The sequence below is a fragment of the Hylobates moloch genome, unplaced genomic scaffold (assembly GCF_009828535.3).
Source record: "Hylobates moloch isolate HMO894 unplaced genomic scaffold, HMol_V3 SCAFFOLD_8, whole genome shotgun sequence".
Lineage (NCBI taxonomy): Eukaryota > Metazoa > Chordata > Mammalia > Primates > Hylobatidae > Hylobates > Hylobates moloch.
The window spans coordinates 57,041,269-57,056,433 of NW_026652283.1; the positions used below are offsets into that span (position 1 = coordinate 57,041,269).

The window sequence follows — 15,165 nt, forward strand, 5'->3', positions numbered from 1 at the left end:
AAGAGATATTTATTGAGCACCTAAAAGGGCCAGGTCCTGTCCTAAACAAAATACCCTCCGGGAACTAAAAATCGACCAGGCAAGCAAATCACATGTTGAAACAACAGTTCAAAAACATGTGAAGGAGGAAGAATAGAAAGGAGAAAAGCAGGGAGGAAGGCAGAAAAGAAAGTAAAGAAGGAAATGTTAGAGCTACATTTTTGTTTGTTATATCCTATCCCCTTCTGTAATGGTTGGAAAGAATGCCATATAAAGACTGAAAACCACAAAACGGAAGTAGAAAACTGGGATCAAGAAGAAAGAAAACACAAATATGCAACAATAAAGCCATACTGTATAATGCATGCTCTTGTGTGATGGTACAACAGGAGCTGGAGGAGGAACTGCCATCCTCGGCTAGGGAGGAAAGCATGTAGGAGAAGTTCCACAGAATAGGTAATACAGGATTGGCCTTTGAAAAATGATCAGGACTTCCCAGAAGTACAGGGGGAGGTGGGAGAAGAAGGTGTCTAGGGTGGGGGGAATGTAACAAGCCAGGACCTGGAGACCCAGAAGCTTATGTCTTGTTTGAAAAATGTGCAGCCAACATTCTAGCTACTGGATTATCAAAGGTCAAAGATAGAAAGGGGAGTTCCTATGGCTGAGCCAGCCATCCTGCCAGGAAATCACAGTGGCACCAAAGCCACAGGTAAAATGACTGCTGAAGGCACCTGTCACCCCTGACACCAACTCCTGGCTAGCTGCTCCTTCCCGCTTCCCAGTGTTTCTCCGTTGCTTGCCAGAAGGACCCAATTCAAAGCTAGACACATTTTTCTGTTTAGTTTCGGTTCTTGTGTCAACAAAAAGCAAATATCCCCACTGTCTTGTGATCACGACCAGGGATTCTATAATTTTCTTCATGGGGCCAGCCTGAGGTGACAACACGTTTGGTCAGCTGGAGAGCGCTGTTGCTGACTGTGCCATGTGGTTGGCAAAGGGTGAGCTCCCACCCTTCTCCCAGCCCAGATGATGCCCCTCACATGCTTAACACAGCCTGCAAGTCTGGCTCTAACTACAACGAGCCACTATCACTTAAAGAATGCCTCTCAAGGCCGGGGGCAGTGGCTCACACCTGTAATCCCAGCACTTGGGGAGGGCAAGGCGGGCAGATCATGAGGTCAGCAGATGGAGACCATTCTGGCTAACATGGTGAAACCCCGTCTCTACTAAAAATACAAAAATTAGCTGGGTGTGGTGGCATGCACCTGTAGTCCCAGCTACTCAGGAGGCTGAGGCAGGAGAATCGCTTGAACCCGGGAGGTGGAGGTTAGGAGGTTGCAGTGAGCTGAGATCGTGCCACTGCACTCCAGCCTGGGCGACAGAGCGAGACTGTCTCAAAAAAAAAAGAATGCCTCTCAAAATCTGCATCTATTGCCTGGTGCTTCTCCTGTCTCTGTTAGGTACTATCCATTTTGTTTTGAATTTGCTTCTAATTTTAATGCATTACACATGTTGTCTTTTCTTCTCTCCCCTTCTTCACCTATCACATGAGTGGATTCAGTCCCTGCATTTTTTTCCATTCTTTTTATTTCTTTTCTGGAGTGGACATTCCTTTGCCTGAGTTGAGATGGGTAAAGAACAGGTAATAAGGGCTCTGCCTTCCTGACTAAAGCTTCACAGACCAAGAAGTTGGTGCCTCAAGGTATATTAAAGCTGTTTCCCTCTAGGCAGAACCTAAGCCAGCTGAAGCCAAAATGTATACCTTTAAATCCTGACATCTCTAAGCAAGTGAAATTCTCCCACAGGTTCCCAACCTGTTAAGCAATCAATTGGCACAAAATTAAAAAAATATCGACTCTTGCGAATCACTGATGTCTAGCTAACAGTTGTGCATCCACTCTTTCCTTATGAGACCGCATCTTTCTGTTTTTTTCCTTGAGAACCATCATCTCTTCCCTGGAGCATCCTTTTTCTATCTTATAATATGGTCATGTTTTCTAATGGCTGATTTTATGTTTAAAATTTCTCTGTAGGGAATTGAAGACTCTCTAAAGGAAAGATGGAAAACAGAATTCTTAGTTGAGAATACATGATCATGCTCATAATACTGACAACAGTTAGAGTGCTATGTACCTATCATTTTGCTAAAAGCATTTAAATTATTTCCAGCCATCATAATAACTCAATCAGATAAGTACTCTGTTCCAATCATTTTAAAAATGTGAAAACAAGCTTAAAGAGATTAATTTCTTTTATTTATTTTTTAATCCAAAGTTACACATCTTCTATACAGTGGAGCCAAAATTTAATTCCAATCTGTCTCCTGAATCGTCCTGTTAATCTACATAGTCTACTACCTCCAAACCATCTTGAAATTCTGAAAATGGTGCTGTAGAAATTTGAAATGGGGCTTGTAGAAATTTGGAAAATTTGGCCAGAGTTAGAATCATGACAGAATCTCCGCCTCAGTAACAGCTTTAACGCTTCTGGGGAGAAAATCGGGTTCTATTTCTTCAGTCTTTTTGTTGGAGGGTTGTTGGGGGGTGGACATTGTGAACCACAGACATGCTGATTACAACCAGTCTTTCCTGAAAATTATAGACAAGTCTGAACTTTGGCATTCTCATTTTAAAGGCAAAAGGAGGGAAAATAATTTCTGACAGAAAGACAAACAAGGGAGAAGAACAGAATAAGCATTCCCATTTACTGCCCACCAACCCACCTAATCAGCACTGTACATGCTTTTATATACCTTGCATTTCTATTAAGCCATCCTTCTCTCTGCTTGTTAGAGCCCCCATGTTTTCCTTTCAAATGGCTTAAAAACATCTGCTCTTTCCCTGTGGAGCCAGAGAGAAGAGTGTGAATACCTCCCCTTCCCAGGAACTTGGTCCTGGTGATCGTGATCTTTCAACTCACCTGCATAGGCCTGATGTACTGCCCACTGCTGGCCTGAAGGGCAAATCCCCTTTGACAAGTGATAGCACACTTCATGAGACCTGGGCCTATAGAGGTACAGTTCACCACATCAGCGTGATCAAGCAGCAATGACGGACAGCTGTCCTGCTTCCCACAGGGCCGATGGAAACAGCTGGGATGAGAGAAATAGAAGCATCTTAGGACTGGTTGAGAACCAATAAGGAGCAGCAATGACTTTGAGCTCCATCTGGGAGGGCTCCTAAACCAGAGAGAACAATTTTCTCCAAAACTGATATTTAACTCATCACCTTTTTTCTCTACTACCCAACACCATGGAGCATAATAGACATAAAAACTAACAGCTAACAAGTAACAGTTAGCTGACTTTCTATGGCTCTTTCTTCCAGGAGGATCAAATGGTGATGAAATGAGGTGGAGAACAGATTCCAAGAGTTCTGCATGGCTCAGAAATGAATAGATCATGGGATGACACTCAAAATATTTAACAACCGGTACTGCTGGGTCCCAAGCAATTAGAACAAATCCAGGACAAAGCTCAGGAGTGAATCCTGGAGGCCCCTAGTTATGTCAGGCATCAATCTTTCAAATGTTTGATCACAAGGTGACACAGAAGGCCATGTCTGAAGGGCCTAGGTTTCTGAGATGACAGAAAGGCAACACCAATTAACCGATTGGTATGGAAATATTTTCACAACTGCTAAAGCCATAGCAGTACATACCACTGAATATTAGCACAGACTGAGCAGAAATTGAACCAATTACTGGAAGAGGAAACTCAAACATCTTGAATCCATGTCCCATGCCTAACTTATGCTAGATGCTTCCACAGACATCCTCTCAGCAGAGAACTGCTGCTTGGATTGCCAGGGCCAATCTAGACTCAGCCTGGATCATAACAGCAGCAAGAATACACTGGAGCAGGTGGGGCGTGGTGGCTCACGCCTGTAATCCCAGCACTTTGGGAGGCCAAGGCGGGCGGATCACGAGTTCAGGAGATCGAGACTGTCCTGGCTAACACGGTGAAAACACATCTCTACTAAAAACACAAAAAATTAGCCGGGCGTGGTTGCAGGTGCCTGTAGTCCCAGCTACTCAGGAGGCTGAGGCAGGAGAATGGCGTGAACCCAGGAGGCGGAGCTTGCAGTGAGCTGAGATCCCGCCACTGCACTGTACTCCAGCCTGAGCGACAGAGCAAGACCGCATCTCAAAAAAAAAAAAAAAAAAAAAAGAATACACTCGAGCAAAATGAGTGTCACTCTCGTGCCATGGCAGAACCATAGAGGTTAATAATTAGGGCATTAGCCTCAGGCTCTCTGGAATTGAATCCTGGACCCATCATTTACCACCTGTACAATTTGGATTGAGTTATTCATTCCCAAGTGTTTCAGCTCCTTCCCCTATAAGATGGGGATAATTATGGCAACCTCACAGAGTTGTTATTCCTCTACTGCGTGAAGCACTGCAAAAGGCCTCAGTGGTCTGTTTGCTGTTTGTCACCCCACTTTTTTGTTCTCCCATTTCTGTACCTTTGCTCAATTTGTTGAGATTTCCAAAAGGCCTTCTGCTATGGTTTGGATATAGTTTGTCCCCAAAAAACTCATGTTGAAATTTGATTCCCAATGTGGCAGTATTGGTAGGTGGGGCCTAGTGGAAGGTGTTTGGGTCATGAGGGTAGATCCCTCATGAATGGCTTAGTGCTGTTCTTGTGGTAGTGACTGAATTAATTCTCACTGGGATAGGTTAGTTCCCATGAGAGTGGCTTGTTATAAAGTCAGGGTGCCTCTCAAGTTTTGCACCTTTGCATGTGTTTGCTTCTGCCATGTATGACACAGCAAGAAAGTCGAGCATATGCCAGCGTCATGCTTCTTGCACTTCCCAGACTACAGAACCATGAGCTAAGTGAATCTCTTTTCTTTATAAATTACCCAGTATCAGGCATTCGGTTATAGCAACACGAATTGAGCTAAGACACTCTCCTTCTCAAAGAAGTCCCTTCAGATGCCCTCTTCCTTTGAACTTCCCAGTGAAATTTAAAAAATAACTCCCTTCTAGAATTTCTTTTGCTTTATCTTCTGTTATGTATGCATTTTCTCATTCTTTAATCGGTGAATTAACTTAGTTATCCATTTATTCACAAGGTAATTAGTATCTGAGTGTCTCTTAAATGCTCAATGTTCCAACTAGATTATGGACATTTTGAAGAAGAAAACTGACTCTTACCCACTTTATATTCAACACATGACTTGCTGTAGTTGACACATAAAAATTTGCTGAATTAAGATTGTTCATGTTATAGACAGCAAAGTCAGTCCATAGCTATCAAAGTGAGAAATTTGTTAAATTTTATAATGACAAATGGGGATCTGAAATATGAAAATATCATTAAACACTGATTCAACCATCTTGCTCCACTCATTCATTAATAAGCATTTACTGAGCACTTACTGTTGGGAAGGCCTCGATCTGAGTACCAGTGGTATAAGAACCATGCTCTTAGGAAATACATAGTCTAGTATAGAAGACTAGCACGATATTTTCTTGCTCTTGATGTTGTTGCCCTTGGTGCTAATTATTAGCCCAAAGATATGACTACTATGAATCTTGTCATCAGTAGTGTGCTCTGTTTGTCCCTGAATTGTGTTAGTGGTCAACTACTTTATCAAAGATCTGGGCAACAATATAAGAAAGTAGAAAATAAATATCATTGAACATGCACACACTACCTTGAAATAATTGAGACTTGACTTAAAAAGCACTAGCCCCAAAACGGTGAATTCAAACTAAATATGCTAAAGTTGCTGACCCTGCTCTTATGCCCTTGGGATTTAAATAATATGTCAGTGATACTCTCATTTCTTTTATCTATGTTTATTATATATAAGTTGGAAGAATTGGAGGTGATTGGTGTGAAGAAAACATTTTCACAAGTTTAAGCCCTGTTTATTTCCTGCAATGATGAAGTATCCATTATGAGAACTGATGAAGGAAGAAATATATAAGGTGGGGATTGTTAATGAGTCAGCATGAATTCCCCAAATTCAATGCTGATATGCAATGTAAGAAATAAACTTTTGTCTCCAAATATGTATTTAATCTATCTGATAAGGAAGCTAAAATCTGACCATCCTTTATGAAATGTGATCAAGATGCTTAATTAGTGATTCTAAAGAACTCCTAGTTCTCTAGACGCCACATACCATGGATGTCCCAAACATAATCTCTTCTTCAGCATGCTAAACAGGAAGTACTGAGAAACAGAGAGTCATTAATACTCTGGTCCACATCAGTTTATTGGAAAGAAGTTAGGGTGAAAACAGCAAGTGCTGTTTTTGAATGACTTCATCCAATTAATCCACGCCATGATTGAGGACAAATACATGTTGAGACAAGACACAAAACAAATGCTCTGAAAGAGTCTCCCTCCATCAAAATGGGAACTACTATTGTTATGACTGCCAGTGTGAGAAGTCCGTCCAGCAGGAGAAGCAAGGGAGGAAGAATGAGACAGGGGAGAATATGAGAGGGAAAAGTGGCATGAAATAAGACCAACACATGGAAAAAAAAAGGACCAAACCCAGACCTGTTTATGAAGTGAGAAATGGTTTTAGGGCAGCTGCTGCAAATTCTTTCACTAGCTTATATTTCCATTTGTTTCCTTTTTAAGGAATTTGTTTTATGAGGACAGAGTTTGTCAGGTCGTTAGCTTCTGATGGCATCTGGTACCAATTGTAGACTTCTCTCCCTTGCACCCCAACCCCAAAACCCCTTTTGTGTTTCTCTTCCACTACAAACACTACTTCTCTGAGTGAGGTTGTTGTGTTCTCCATTATCCCACCCTCCCGGTACATTCTCCTTTCTACCTAATACTACATAAGTAGTAAAAGTGATTCATCTTAAAACTTCTCAAAAGCTTTCTTCTTATGATCTTTGGACAAACCTTACTGAAAGTGGCAGAAGTGAAGCCTTACAATGCCCCAGAGAAGTGGGAAGTTAGGTATTTATCTTGGTTTGACATACAAGAAAACTAAAGCTGTTTGGAGACTGGCTGGAGGCCACACAGCGAGTCACAGGAAAATCCTCAGGCTGGATCTCAGAGCCCTCACTTTCAGGGCCAGCCTAGACCACCGGGCCATCTCCCATGGGATGAGGTTGCTTTCCTGTTGCTTTCTTCCCAATTCAGGAGCTAGCAGCAGAGGCCAGAGTGAGCCAAGGAGCTCCTCAGCAGGGTAGGCAAGGGAAAAACATAGCATATCTAATAGTCCAATAGTTTTGAGCAGTTCTCTTTTATAACAGTAAATCAAAGTGATGATATTTGTCCAGCTGCCACTGTCTGCACGATGCCCTGCCCAGTGTGCATCCTCTTTTGGCAATACCCTCTCTCTTTCCATCAATGTTTCCAGCTCTTTCCCCACCCCATTACAATGTGTTCTCAGGTAAGAATATGATGTACGCTGTCAGATGTGATTCGCAGGTATTTCCATTTTAACAAGAGTCAGTGTTTTAAGCCAAAGGATTGAGTTTTTCGCAAGGGAGGTTTAAGTCAGTAGGTCCTTAGAAATCGCACTATGTAGATGGCCACCTACACATAACCCTAGCTTTGCTCTTTGTCTCTCTGCTCTGATAAGCCTCTACTCTCTTTCTGCTGGTCTTCACTTCCAATGCCATTGTGTTACAAGGTTTTAAAACATGGCTTTGGCTGGGCACGGTGGCTCACACCTGTAATACCAGCACTTTGGGAGGCCCAGGCGGGTGAATCACGAGGTCAGATCAAGATCATCCTGGCTAACATGGTGAAACCCTGTCTCTACTAAAAATACAAAAAATTAGCTAGGCATGGTGGCAGGCGCCTGTAGTCCCAGCTACCCGGGAGGCTGAGGCAGGAGAATGGCGTGAACCCAGGAGGCAGAGCTTGCAGTGAGCCGAGATTGTGCCACTGCACTCCAGCCTGGGTGACAGAGCAAGACTCTGTCTCAAAAACAAACAAACAAAAAAACAAAAACAAAAAAACCATGCTTTTGATTGAGGAATTTTTGTTCAAAATGTATGTTAACCCTTGGCTATTGTCCTCTTGTACAGAACCTGCCTGTGGGCACCCGGGTACAATCCTAGCAATGCCCTGCAATAATGATGTGTGTTTTTCCCTTGCTGGTTGTGTATGTGAATGATAACTGTACTTGGGAAGCCTCTGTTGGCATAATCCCTTAAGAGTGGCCCTCTTATTCCATAAGGCAGGCTTTACCATAGCTGTGCATTAGACTCACTTAGGAAGCTTTTAAAAAATATATACTCATGCTTTATCCCCTGAAAATTTTGATTCCATAGGCCTGCAGTGGGATTCCAGCATTTGATGTTTATAAGTTTCAAAGTGTTGATACTCACTAAGAGTAAAGCTCCACCCCATATAGATCTAGATATATGTAACCTGAAAAATATGTCAATAAATTCTATAGGCCAAGACTGACTCCAGAAGGAGACATTGGCCCCACTGCTTCATCATTATGTTTTACTATACTAAACTCAAATTATCACAAAGAAGCCACAAGGCAGATCAAAAGCATAAAACATATCCCCTGTTCTGAAGAAACTTTGAATACAGCTGAAGAGAAAAAAACAGTTAAATCATGTGTTACTGATTATAAATTCATGGCTATTTCTGAAAAAGTTTTATTATTGAATTTGATGTGACTTTAATGAAAATAGAATTTGGAAAGACAAGAGATGTCCTGGAAAGTTTTCTTCAATTCTTTACAGACAGAACAAAGGAAAAATAGAAATCTAAAAACATGGATAAAAACACCATTTCCTTTATCACTGTGAACTGAAAAAAATTCAGTGTGTGCAGATCTCTTAAATCCTGACTAACAACTTGAGATAATTCTATACTGAAAGGTGTCAACCTTTATATCTGAAGACAGACTTTGGAGCAGGTTCAGACTTAGGGGCAGGTTCCCAAAGTCTTCCTGCATCTTTCAATGGTTAGTGAGGAACAGGGTAAGGTAGACACCAGAAAAAAGACATCATTCTTTGCAGATAGAGTGGCCAGCCCCATCAACAAACTTTCCATGAACTGTCCCCCAGAGAATGCCAACCAGGCACCTCTTTTAGTTGTCCATTTTTTGAGGCCATCGCAAGGACATTGGCATAGCTTCCAACCCAGGTGCATATTTGGGGAGCTCAGTAGTTCCTAACAAACAGGGATAGTCCTGTTATTCTGCCTACAGCTGCCCTGAAGCTTTGGTTCAAGGTTCCCCTGAGGGTCTGAGCCACCCTGAAAGAACTTCAGAAGGCTATAACAATACTTCAGAGTCGGTCAGAATCAGTACTAAAATCATATTTTCTCCTAAGTAAGAATGTGTGAAAGATTAAAAACTCCATTTCCTGATGGTGATGGAGGTGAGGGAGGGTGGGCATTTAACAACCATTTTAGAGGAACCAGAGCTCATTAAAATGGAAACAGATCTGAAAGATAATTCAACTCAGATTTCTTGTATTAAATGAGAAAACTTAGCCCAAAAGAAATGATGGGATATTTCAGAACTTCCTACAATACTAAGATTGTAATATAATAACAAAGAAGCACTTAATTGAGCTTTAGCTCAATAAAATCAGGGTGACATCAGCTCATAAACTTTTCTAAAGTCAATATCCCACCCTCCCCCAGGCATTCATAAAAGTCTGATCACAACTTTTATCTAGCATATAGCTTTGCTTAAGAGAAACTGGCATCTGTACCACACTTTTCAAGAAACAATACAGTATGATGAAGAAAGTAGTAGACCAAGGCCACATGACTTGGGTTCTGATCTTGGCTTGCCCCTGCTGGCCTCTAAGACCTTGGGCAAGTCTCTTAACCATCCTGGCCTTCCATCTGCAAATTAGTAAAATGATGGGGTTGAACTGACTTCTATCAAAGGGCCCTTCCAGCTTTAACATGGTATTGAGTTTCACAGACGAAGTGATGGTGGTATTGGGGTGGGAGTGCAGAAAACCCATGAACAGGCAGGATGTGGTAGAGAACTCAAGAAAGAGTTTCTCATAATCTTTCTTGCCCAGTGTATTTTTTTAGCGTAATGTCCCAACTTTTCAGTTGTTCAGTTAAACAAAACATTGCAATACATTTATCCAAGAAGTGCCACCCTTGACCAAATAGCAATCCCAGAGGTCTTTCTAGAAACAGCTCTTTTAAGGTTAAGTAGTAAAAGAGGATCCAATTTTTCTCTACTGTTTCACTTCATTGTATTGATTCTTATGGAAATAAGAGAGTATGGGCTAAGAAGGAATGCATGCCCTGAATTTGGCAGCAGATAGAAGTAGGATGTACAGAATGTAGAGTGGACTGGATGAGACAGAGTCCTCATTTAATTTTCCCACCACCCAATGCAAACTAAATGTAATGACAAGAACAGCATTCATTCTTAGATAGCTTTGTTTTTTTTTTTTTTTTTATTATACTTTAGGTTTTAGGGTACATGTGCACAATGTGCAGGTTTGTTACATATGTATCCATGTGCCATGTTGATTTCCTGCACCCATTAGCTCGTCATTTAGCATTAGGTATATCTCCTAATGCTGTCCCCGCCCTCCCCCCACCCCCCACCCCACAACAGTACCCAGAATGTGATGTTCCCCTTCCTGTGTCCATGAGTTCTCATTGTTCAATTCCCACCTATGAGTGAGAACATGTGGTGTTTGGTTTTTTGTCCTTGCGATAGTTTACTGAGAATGATGTTTTCCAGTTTCATCCATGTCCCTACAAAGGACACGAACTCATCATTTTTTATGGCTGCATAGTATTCCATGGTGTATATGTGCCACATTTTCTTAATCCAGTCTATTGTTGTTGGACATTTGGGTTGGTTCCAAGTCTTTGCTATTGGGAATAGTGCCGCAATAAACATACGTGTGCATGTGTCTTTATGGCAGCATGATTTATACTCCTTTGGGTATATACCCAGTAATGGGATGGCTGGGTCAAATGGTATTTCTAGTTCTAGATCCCTGGGGAATTGCCACACTGACTTCCACAATGGTTGAACTAGTTTACAGTCCCACCAACAGTGTAAAAGTGTTCCTATTTCTCCACATCCTCTCCAGCACCTGTTGTTTCCTGATTTTTTAATGATGGCCATTCTAACTGGTGTGAGATGGTATCTCACTGTGGTTTTGATTTGCATTTCTCTGATGGCCAGTGATGATGAGCATTTCTTCATGTGTTTTCTGGCTGCATAAATGTCTTCTTTTGAGAAGTGTCTGTTCATGTCCTTTGCCCACTTTTTGATGGGGTTGTTTGTTTTTTTCTTGTAAATTTGTTTGAGTTCATTGTAGATTCTGGATATTAGCCCTTTGTCAGATGAGTAGGTTGCAAAAATTTTCTCCCATTCTGTAGGTTGCCTGTTCACTCTGATGGTAGTTTCTTTTGCTGTGCAGAAGCTCTTTAGTTTAATGAGATCCCATTTGTCAATTTTGGCTTTTGTTGCCATTGCTTTTGGTGTTTTAGACATGAAGTCCTTGCCCACGCCTATGGCCTGAATGGTATTGCCTAGGTTTTCTTGTAGGATTTTAATGGTTTTAGGTCTAACATTTAAGTCTTTAATCCATCTTGAATTAATTTTTGTATGAGGTGTAAGGAAGGGATCCAGTTGCAGCTTTCTACATATGGCTAGCCAGTTTCCCCAGCACCATTTATTAAATAGGGAATCCTTTCCCCATTTCTTGTTTTTGTCAGGTTTGTCAAAGATCAAATAGTTGTAGATATGTGGCATCATTTCTGAGGGCTCTGTTCTGTTCCATTGATCTATATCTCTGTTGTGGTACCAGTACCATGCTGTTTTGGTTACTGTAGCCTTGTAGTATAGTTTGAAGTCAGGTAGCGTGATGCCTCCAGCTTTGTTCTTTTGGCTTAGGATTGACTTGGCAATGTGGGCTCTTTTTTGGTTCCATATGAACTTTAAAGTAGTTTTTTCCAATTCTGTGAAGAAAGTCATTGGTAGCTTGATGGGGATGGCATTGAATCTATAAATTACTTTGGGCAGTATGGCCATTTTCACGATATTGATTCTTCCAACCCATGAGCATGGAATGTTCTTCCATTTGTTTGTATCCTCTTTGATTTGATTGAGCAGTGGTTTGTAGTTCTCCTTGAAGAGGTCCTTCACATCCCTTGTAAGTTGGATTCCTAGGTATTTTATTCTCTTTGAAGCAATTGTGAATGGGAGTTCACTCATGATTTGGCTCTCTGTTTGTCTGTGATTGGTGTACAAGAATGCTTGTGATTTTTGTACATTGATTTTGTATCCTGAGACTTTGCTGAAGTTGCTAATCAGCTTAAGGAGATTTTGGGCTGAGACAATGGGGTTTTCTAGATATAAAGTCATGTCATCTGCAAACAGGGACAGTTTGACTTCCTCTTTTCCTAATTGAATACCCTTTATTTCCTTCTCCTGCCTGATTGCTCTGGCCAGAACTTCCAGCACTATGTTGAATAGGAGCGGTGAGAGAGGGCATCCCTGTCTTGTGCCAGTTTTCAGAGGGAATGCTTTCAGTTTCTGCCCATTCAGTATGATATTGGCTGTGGGTTTGTCATAGATAGCTCTTATTATTTTGAGATACGTCCCATCAATACCTAATTTATTGAGAGTTTTTAGCATGAAGGGTTGTTGAATTTTGTCAAAAGCCTTTTCTGCATCTATTGAGATAATCACGTGGTTTTTGTCTTTGGTTCTGTTTATATGCTGGATTACATTTATTGATTTGCGTATGTTGAACCAGCCTTGCATCCCACGGATGAAGCCCACTTGATCATGGTGGATAAGCTTTTTGATGTGCTGCTGGATTCGGTTTGCCAGTATTTTATTGAGGATTTTTGCATCAATGTTCATCAAGGATATTGGTCTCAAATTCTCTTTTTTGGTTGTGTCTCTGCCTGGCTTTGGTATCAGGATGATGCTGGCTTCATAAAATGTGTTAGGGAGGATTCCCTCTTTTTCTATCGATTGGAATAGTTTCAGAAGGAATGGTACCAGTTCCTCCTTGTACCTCTGGTAGAATTCAGCTGTGAATCCATCAGGTCCTGGACTCTTTTTGGTTGGTAAGCTATTGATTATTGCCACAATTTCAGAACCTGTTATTGGTCTATTCAGAGATTCAACTTCTTCCTGGTTTAGTCTTGGGAGGGTGTATTTGTCAAGGAATTTATCCATTTCTTCTAGATTTTCTAGTTTATTTGCATAGAGGTGTTTGTAGTATTCTCTGATGGTAGATTGTATTTCTGTGGGATCGGTGGTGATATCCCCTTTTTCATTTTTTATTGCATCTATTTGATTCTTCTCTCTTTTCTTCTTTATTAGTCTTGCTAGTGGTCTATCAATTTTGTTGATCTTCTCAAAAAACCAGCTCCTGGATTCATTAATTTTTTGAAGGGTTTTTTGTGTCTCTATTTCCTTCAGTTCTGCTCTGATTTTAGTTATTTCTAGCCTTCTGCTAGCTTTTGAATGTGTTTGCTCTTGCTTTTCTAGTTCTTTTAATTGTGATGTTAGGGTGTCAATTTTGGATCTTTCCTGCTTTCTCTTGTGGGCATTTAGTGCTATAAATTTCCCTCTACACACTGCTTTGAATGTGTCCCAGAGATTCTGGTATGTTGTGTCTTTGTTCTCGTTGGTTTCAAAGAACATCTTTATTTCTGCCTTCATTTCATTATGTACCCAATAGTCATTCAGGAGCAGGTTGTTCAGTTTCCATGTAGTTGAGCGGTTTTGAGTGAATTTCTTAATCCTGAGTTCTAGTTTGATTGCACTGTGGTCTGAGAGACAGTTTGTTATAATTTCTGTTCTTTTACATTTGCTGAGGAGAGCTTTACTTCCAACTATGTGGTCAATTTTGGAATAGGTGTGGTGTGGTGCTGAAAAAAATGTATATTCTGTTGACTTGGGGTGGAGAGTTCTGTAGATGTCTATTAGGTCCACTTTATGTAGAGCTGAGTTCAATTCCTGGATATCCTTGTTAACTTTCTGTCTCGTTGATCTGTCTAATGCTGACAGTGGGGTGTTAAAATCTCCCATTATTATTGTGTGGGAGTTTAAGTCCCTTTGTAGGTCACTGAGGACTTGCTTTATGAATCTGGGTGCTCCTGTGTTGGGTGCATATATATTTAGGATAGTTAGCTCTTCTTGTTCAATTGATCCCTTTACCATTATGTAATGGCCTTCTTTGTCTCTTTTGATCTTTGTTGGTTTAAAGTCTATTTTGTCAGAGACTAGGATTGCAACCCCTGCCTTTTTTTGTTTTCCATTTGCTTGATAGATCTTCCTCCATCCCTTTATTTTGTGTCTATGTGTGTCTCTGCACGTGAGATGGGTTTCCTGAATACAGCACATTGATGGGTCCTGACTCCTTATCCAGTTTGCCAGTCTGTGTCTTTTGATTGGAGCATTTAGCCCATTTACATTTAACGTTAATATTGTTATGTGTGAATCTGATCCTGTCATTATGATGTTAGTTGGTTATTTTGCTCATTAGTTGATGCAGTTTCTTCCTAGCCTCGATGGTCTTTACAATTTGGCATGTTTTTGCAGTGGCTGGTACCGGTTGTTCCTTTCCATGTTTAGTGCTTCCTTCAGGAGCTCTTTTAGGGCAGGCCTGGTGGTGACAAAATCACTCAGCGTTTGCTTGTCTGTAAAGTATTTTATTTCTCCTTCACTTATGAAGCTTAGTTTGGCTGGATAGGAAATTCTGGGTTGAAAATTCTTTTCTTTAAGAATGTTGAATATCGGCCCCCACTCTCTTCTGGCTTGTAGAGTTTCTGCCGAGAGATCAGCTGTTAGCCTGATGGGCTTCCCTTTGTGGGTAACCCGACCTTTCTCTCTGGCTGCCCTTAACATTTTTTCCTTCATTTCAACTTTGGTGAATCTGACAATTATGTGTCTTGGAGTTGCTCTTCTCGAGGAGTATCTTTGTGGCGTTCTCTGTATTTCCTGAATCTGAATGTTGGCCTGCCTTGCTAGATTGGGGAAGTTCTCCTGGAGAATATCTTGCAGAGTGTTTTCCAACTTGGTTCCATTCTCCCCGTCATTTTCAGGTACACCAATCAGACGTAGGTTTGGTCGTTTCACGTAGTCCCAAATTTCTTGGAGGCTTTGTTCATTTCTTTTTATTCTTTTTTCTCTAGACTTCCCTTCTCGCTTCATTTCATTCATTTCATCTTCCATCTGCGATACCCTTTCTTCCAGTTGATCGCATCTGCTACTGAGG

The 15,165-nt window shown here is 41.1% G+C and overlaps 1 protein-coding gene across 1 annotated transcript in view; it reads right to left on the reverse strand.

Moving 5' to 3' along the window:
- PAPPA2 (pappalysin 2) overlaps positions 1-15,165 on the reverse strand; it is a 298,454-nt gene that overhangs the window by 82,638 nt on the left and 200,651 nt on the right. Inside the window, exon 14 of the mRNA XM_032160910.2 lies at positions 2,899-3,070. Within this exon, the coding sequence (XP_032016801.1) occupies positions 2,899-3,070 (172 nt within the window). The remainder of the gene's footprint in view (positions 1-2,898; positions 3,071-15,165) is intronic.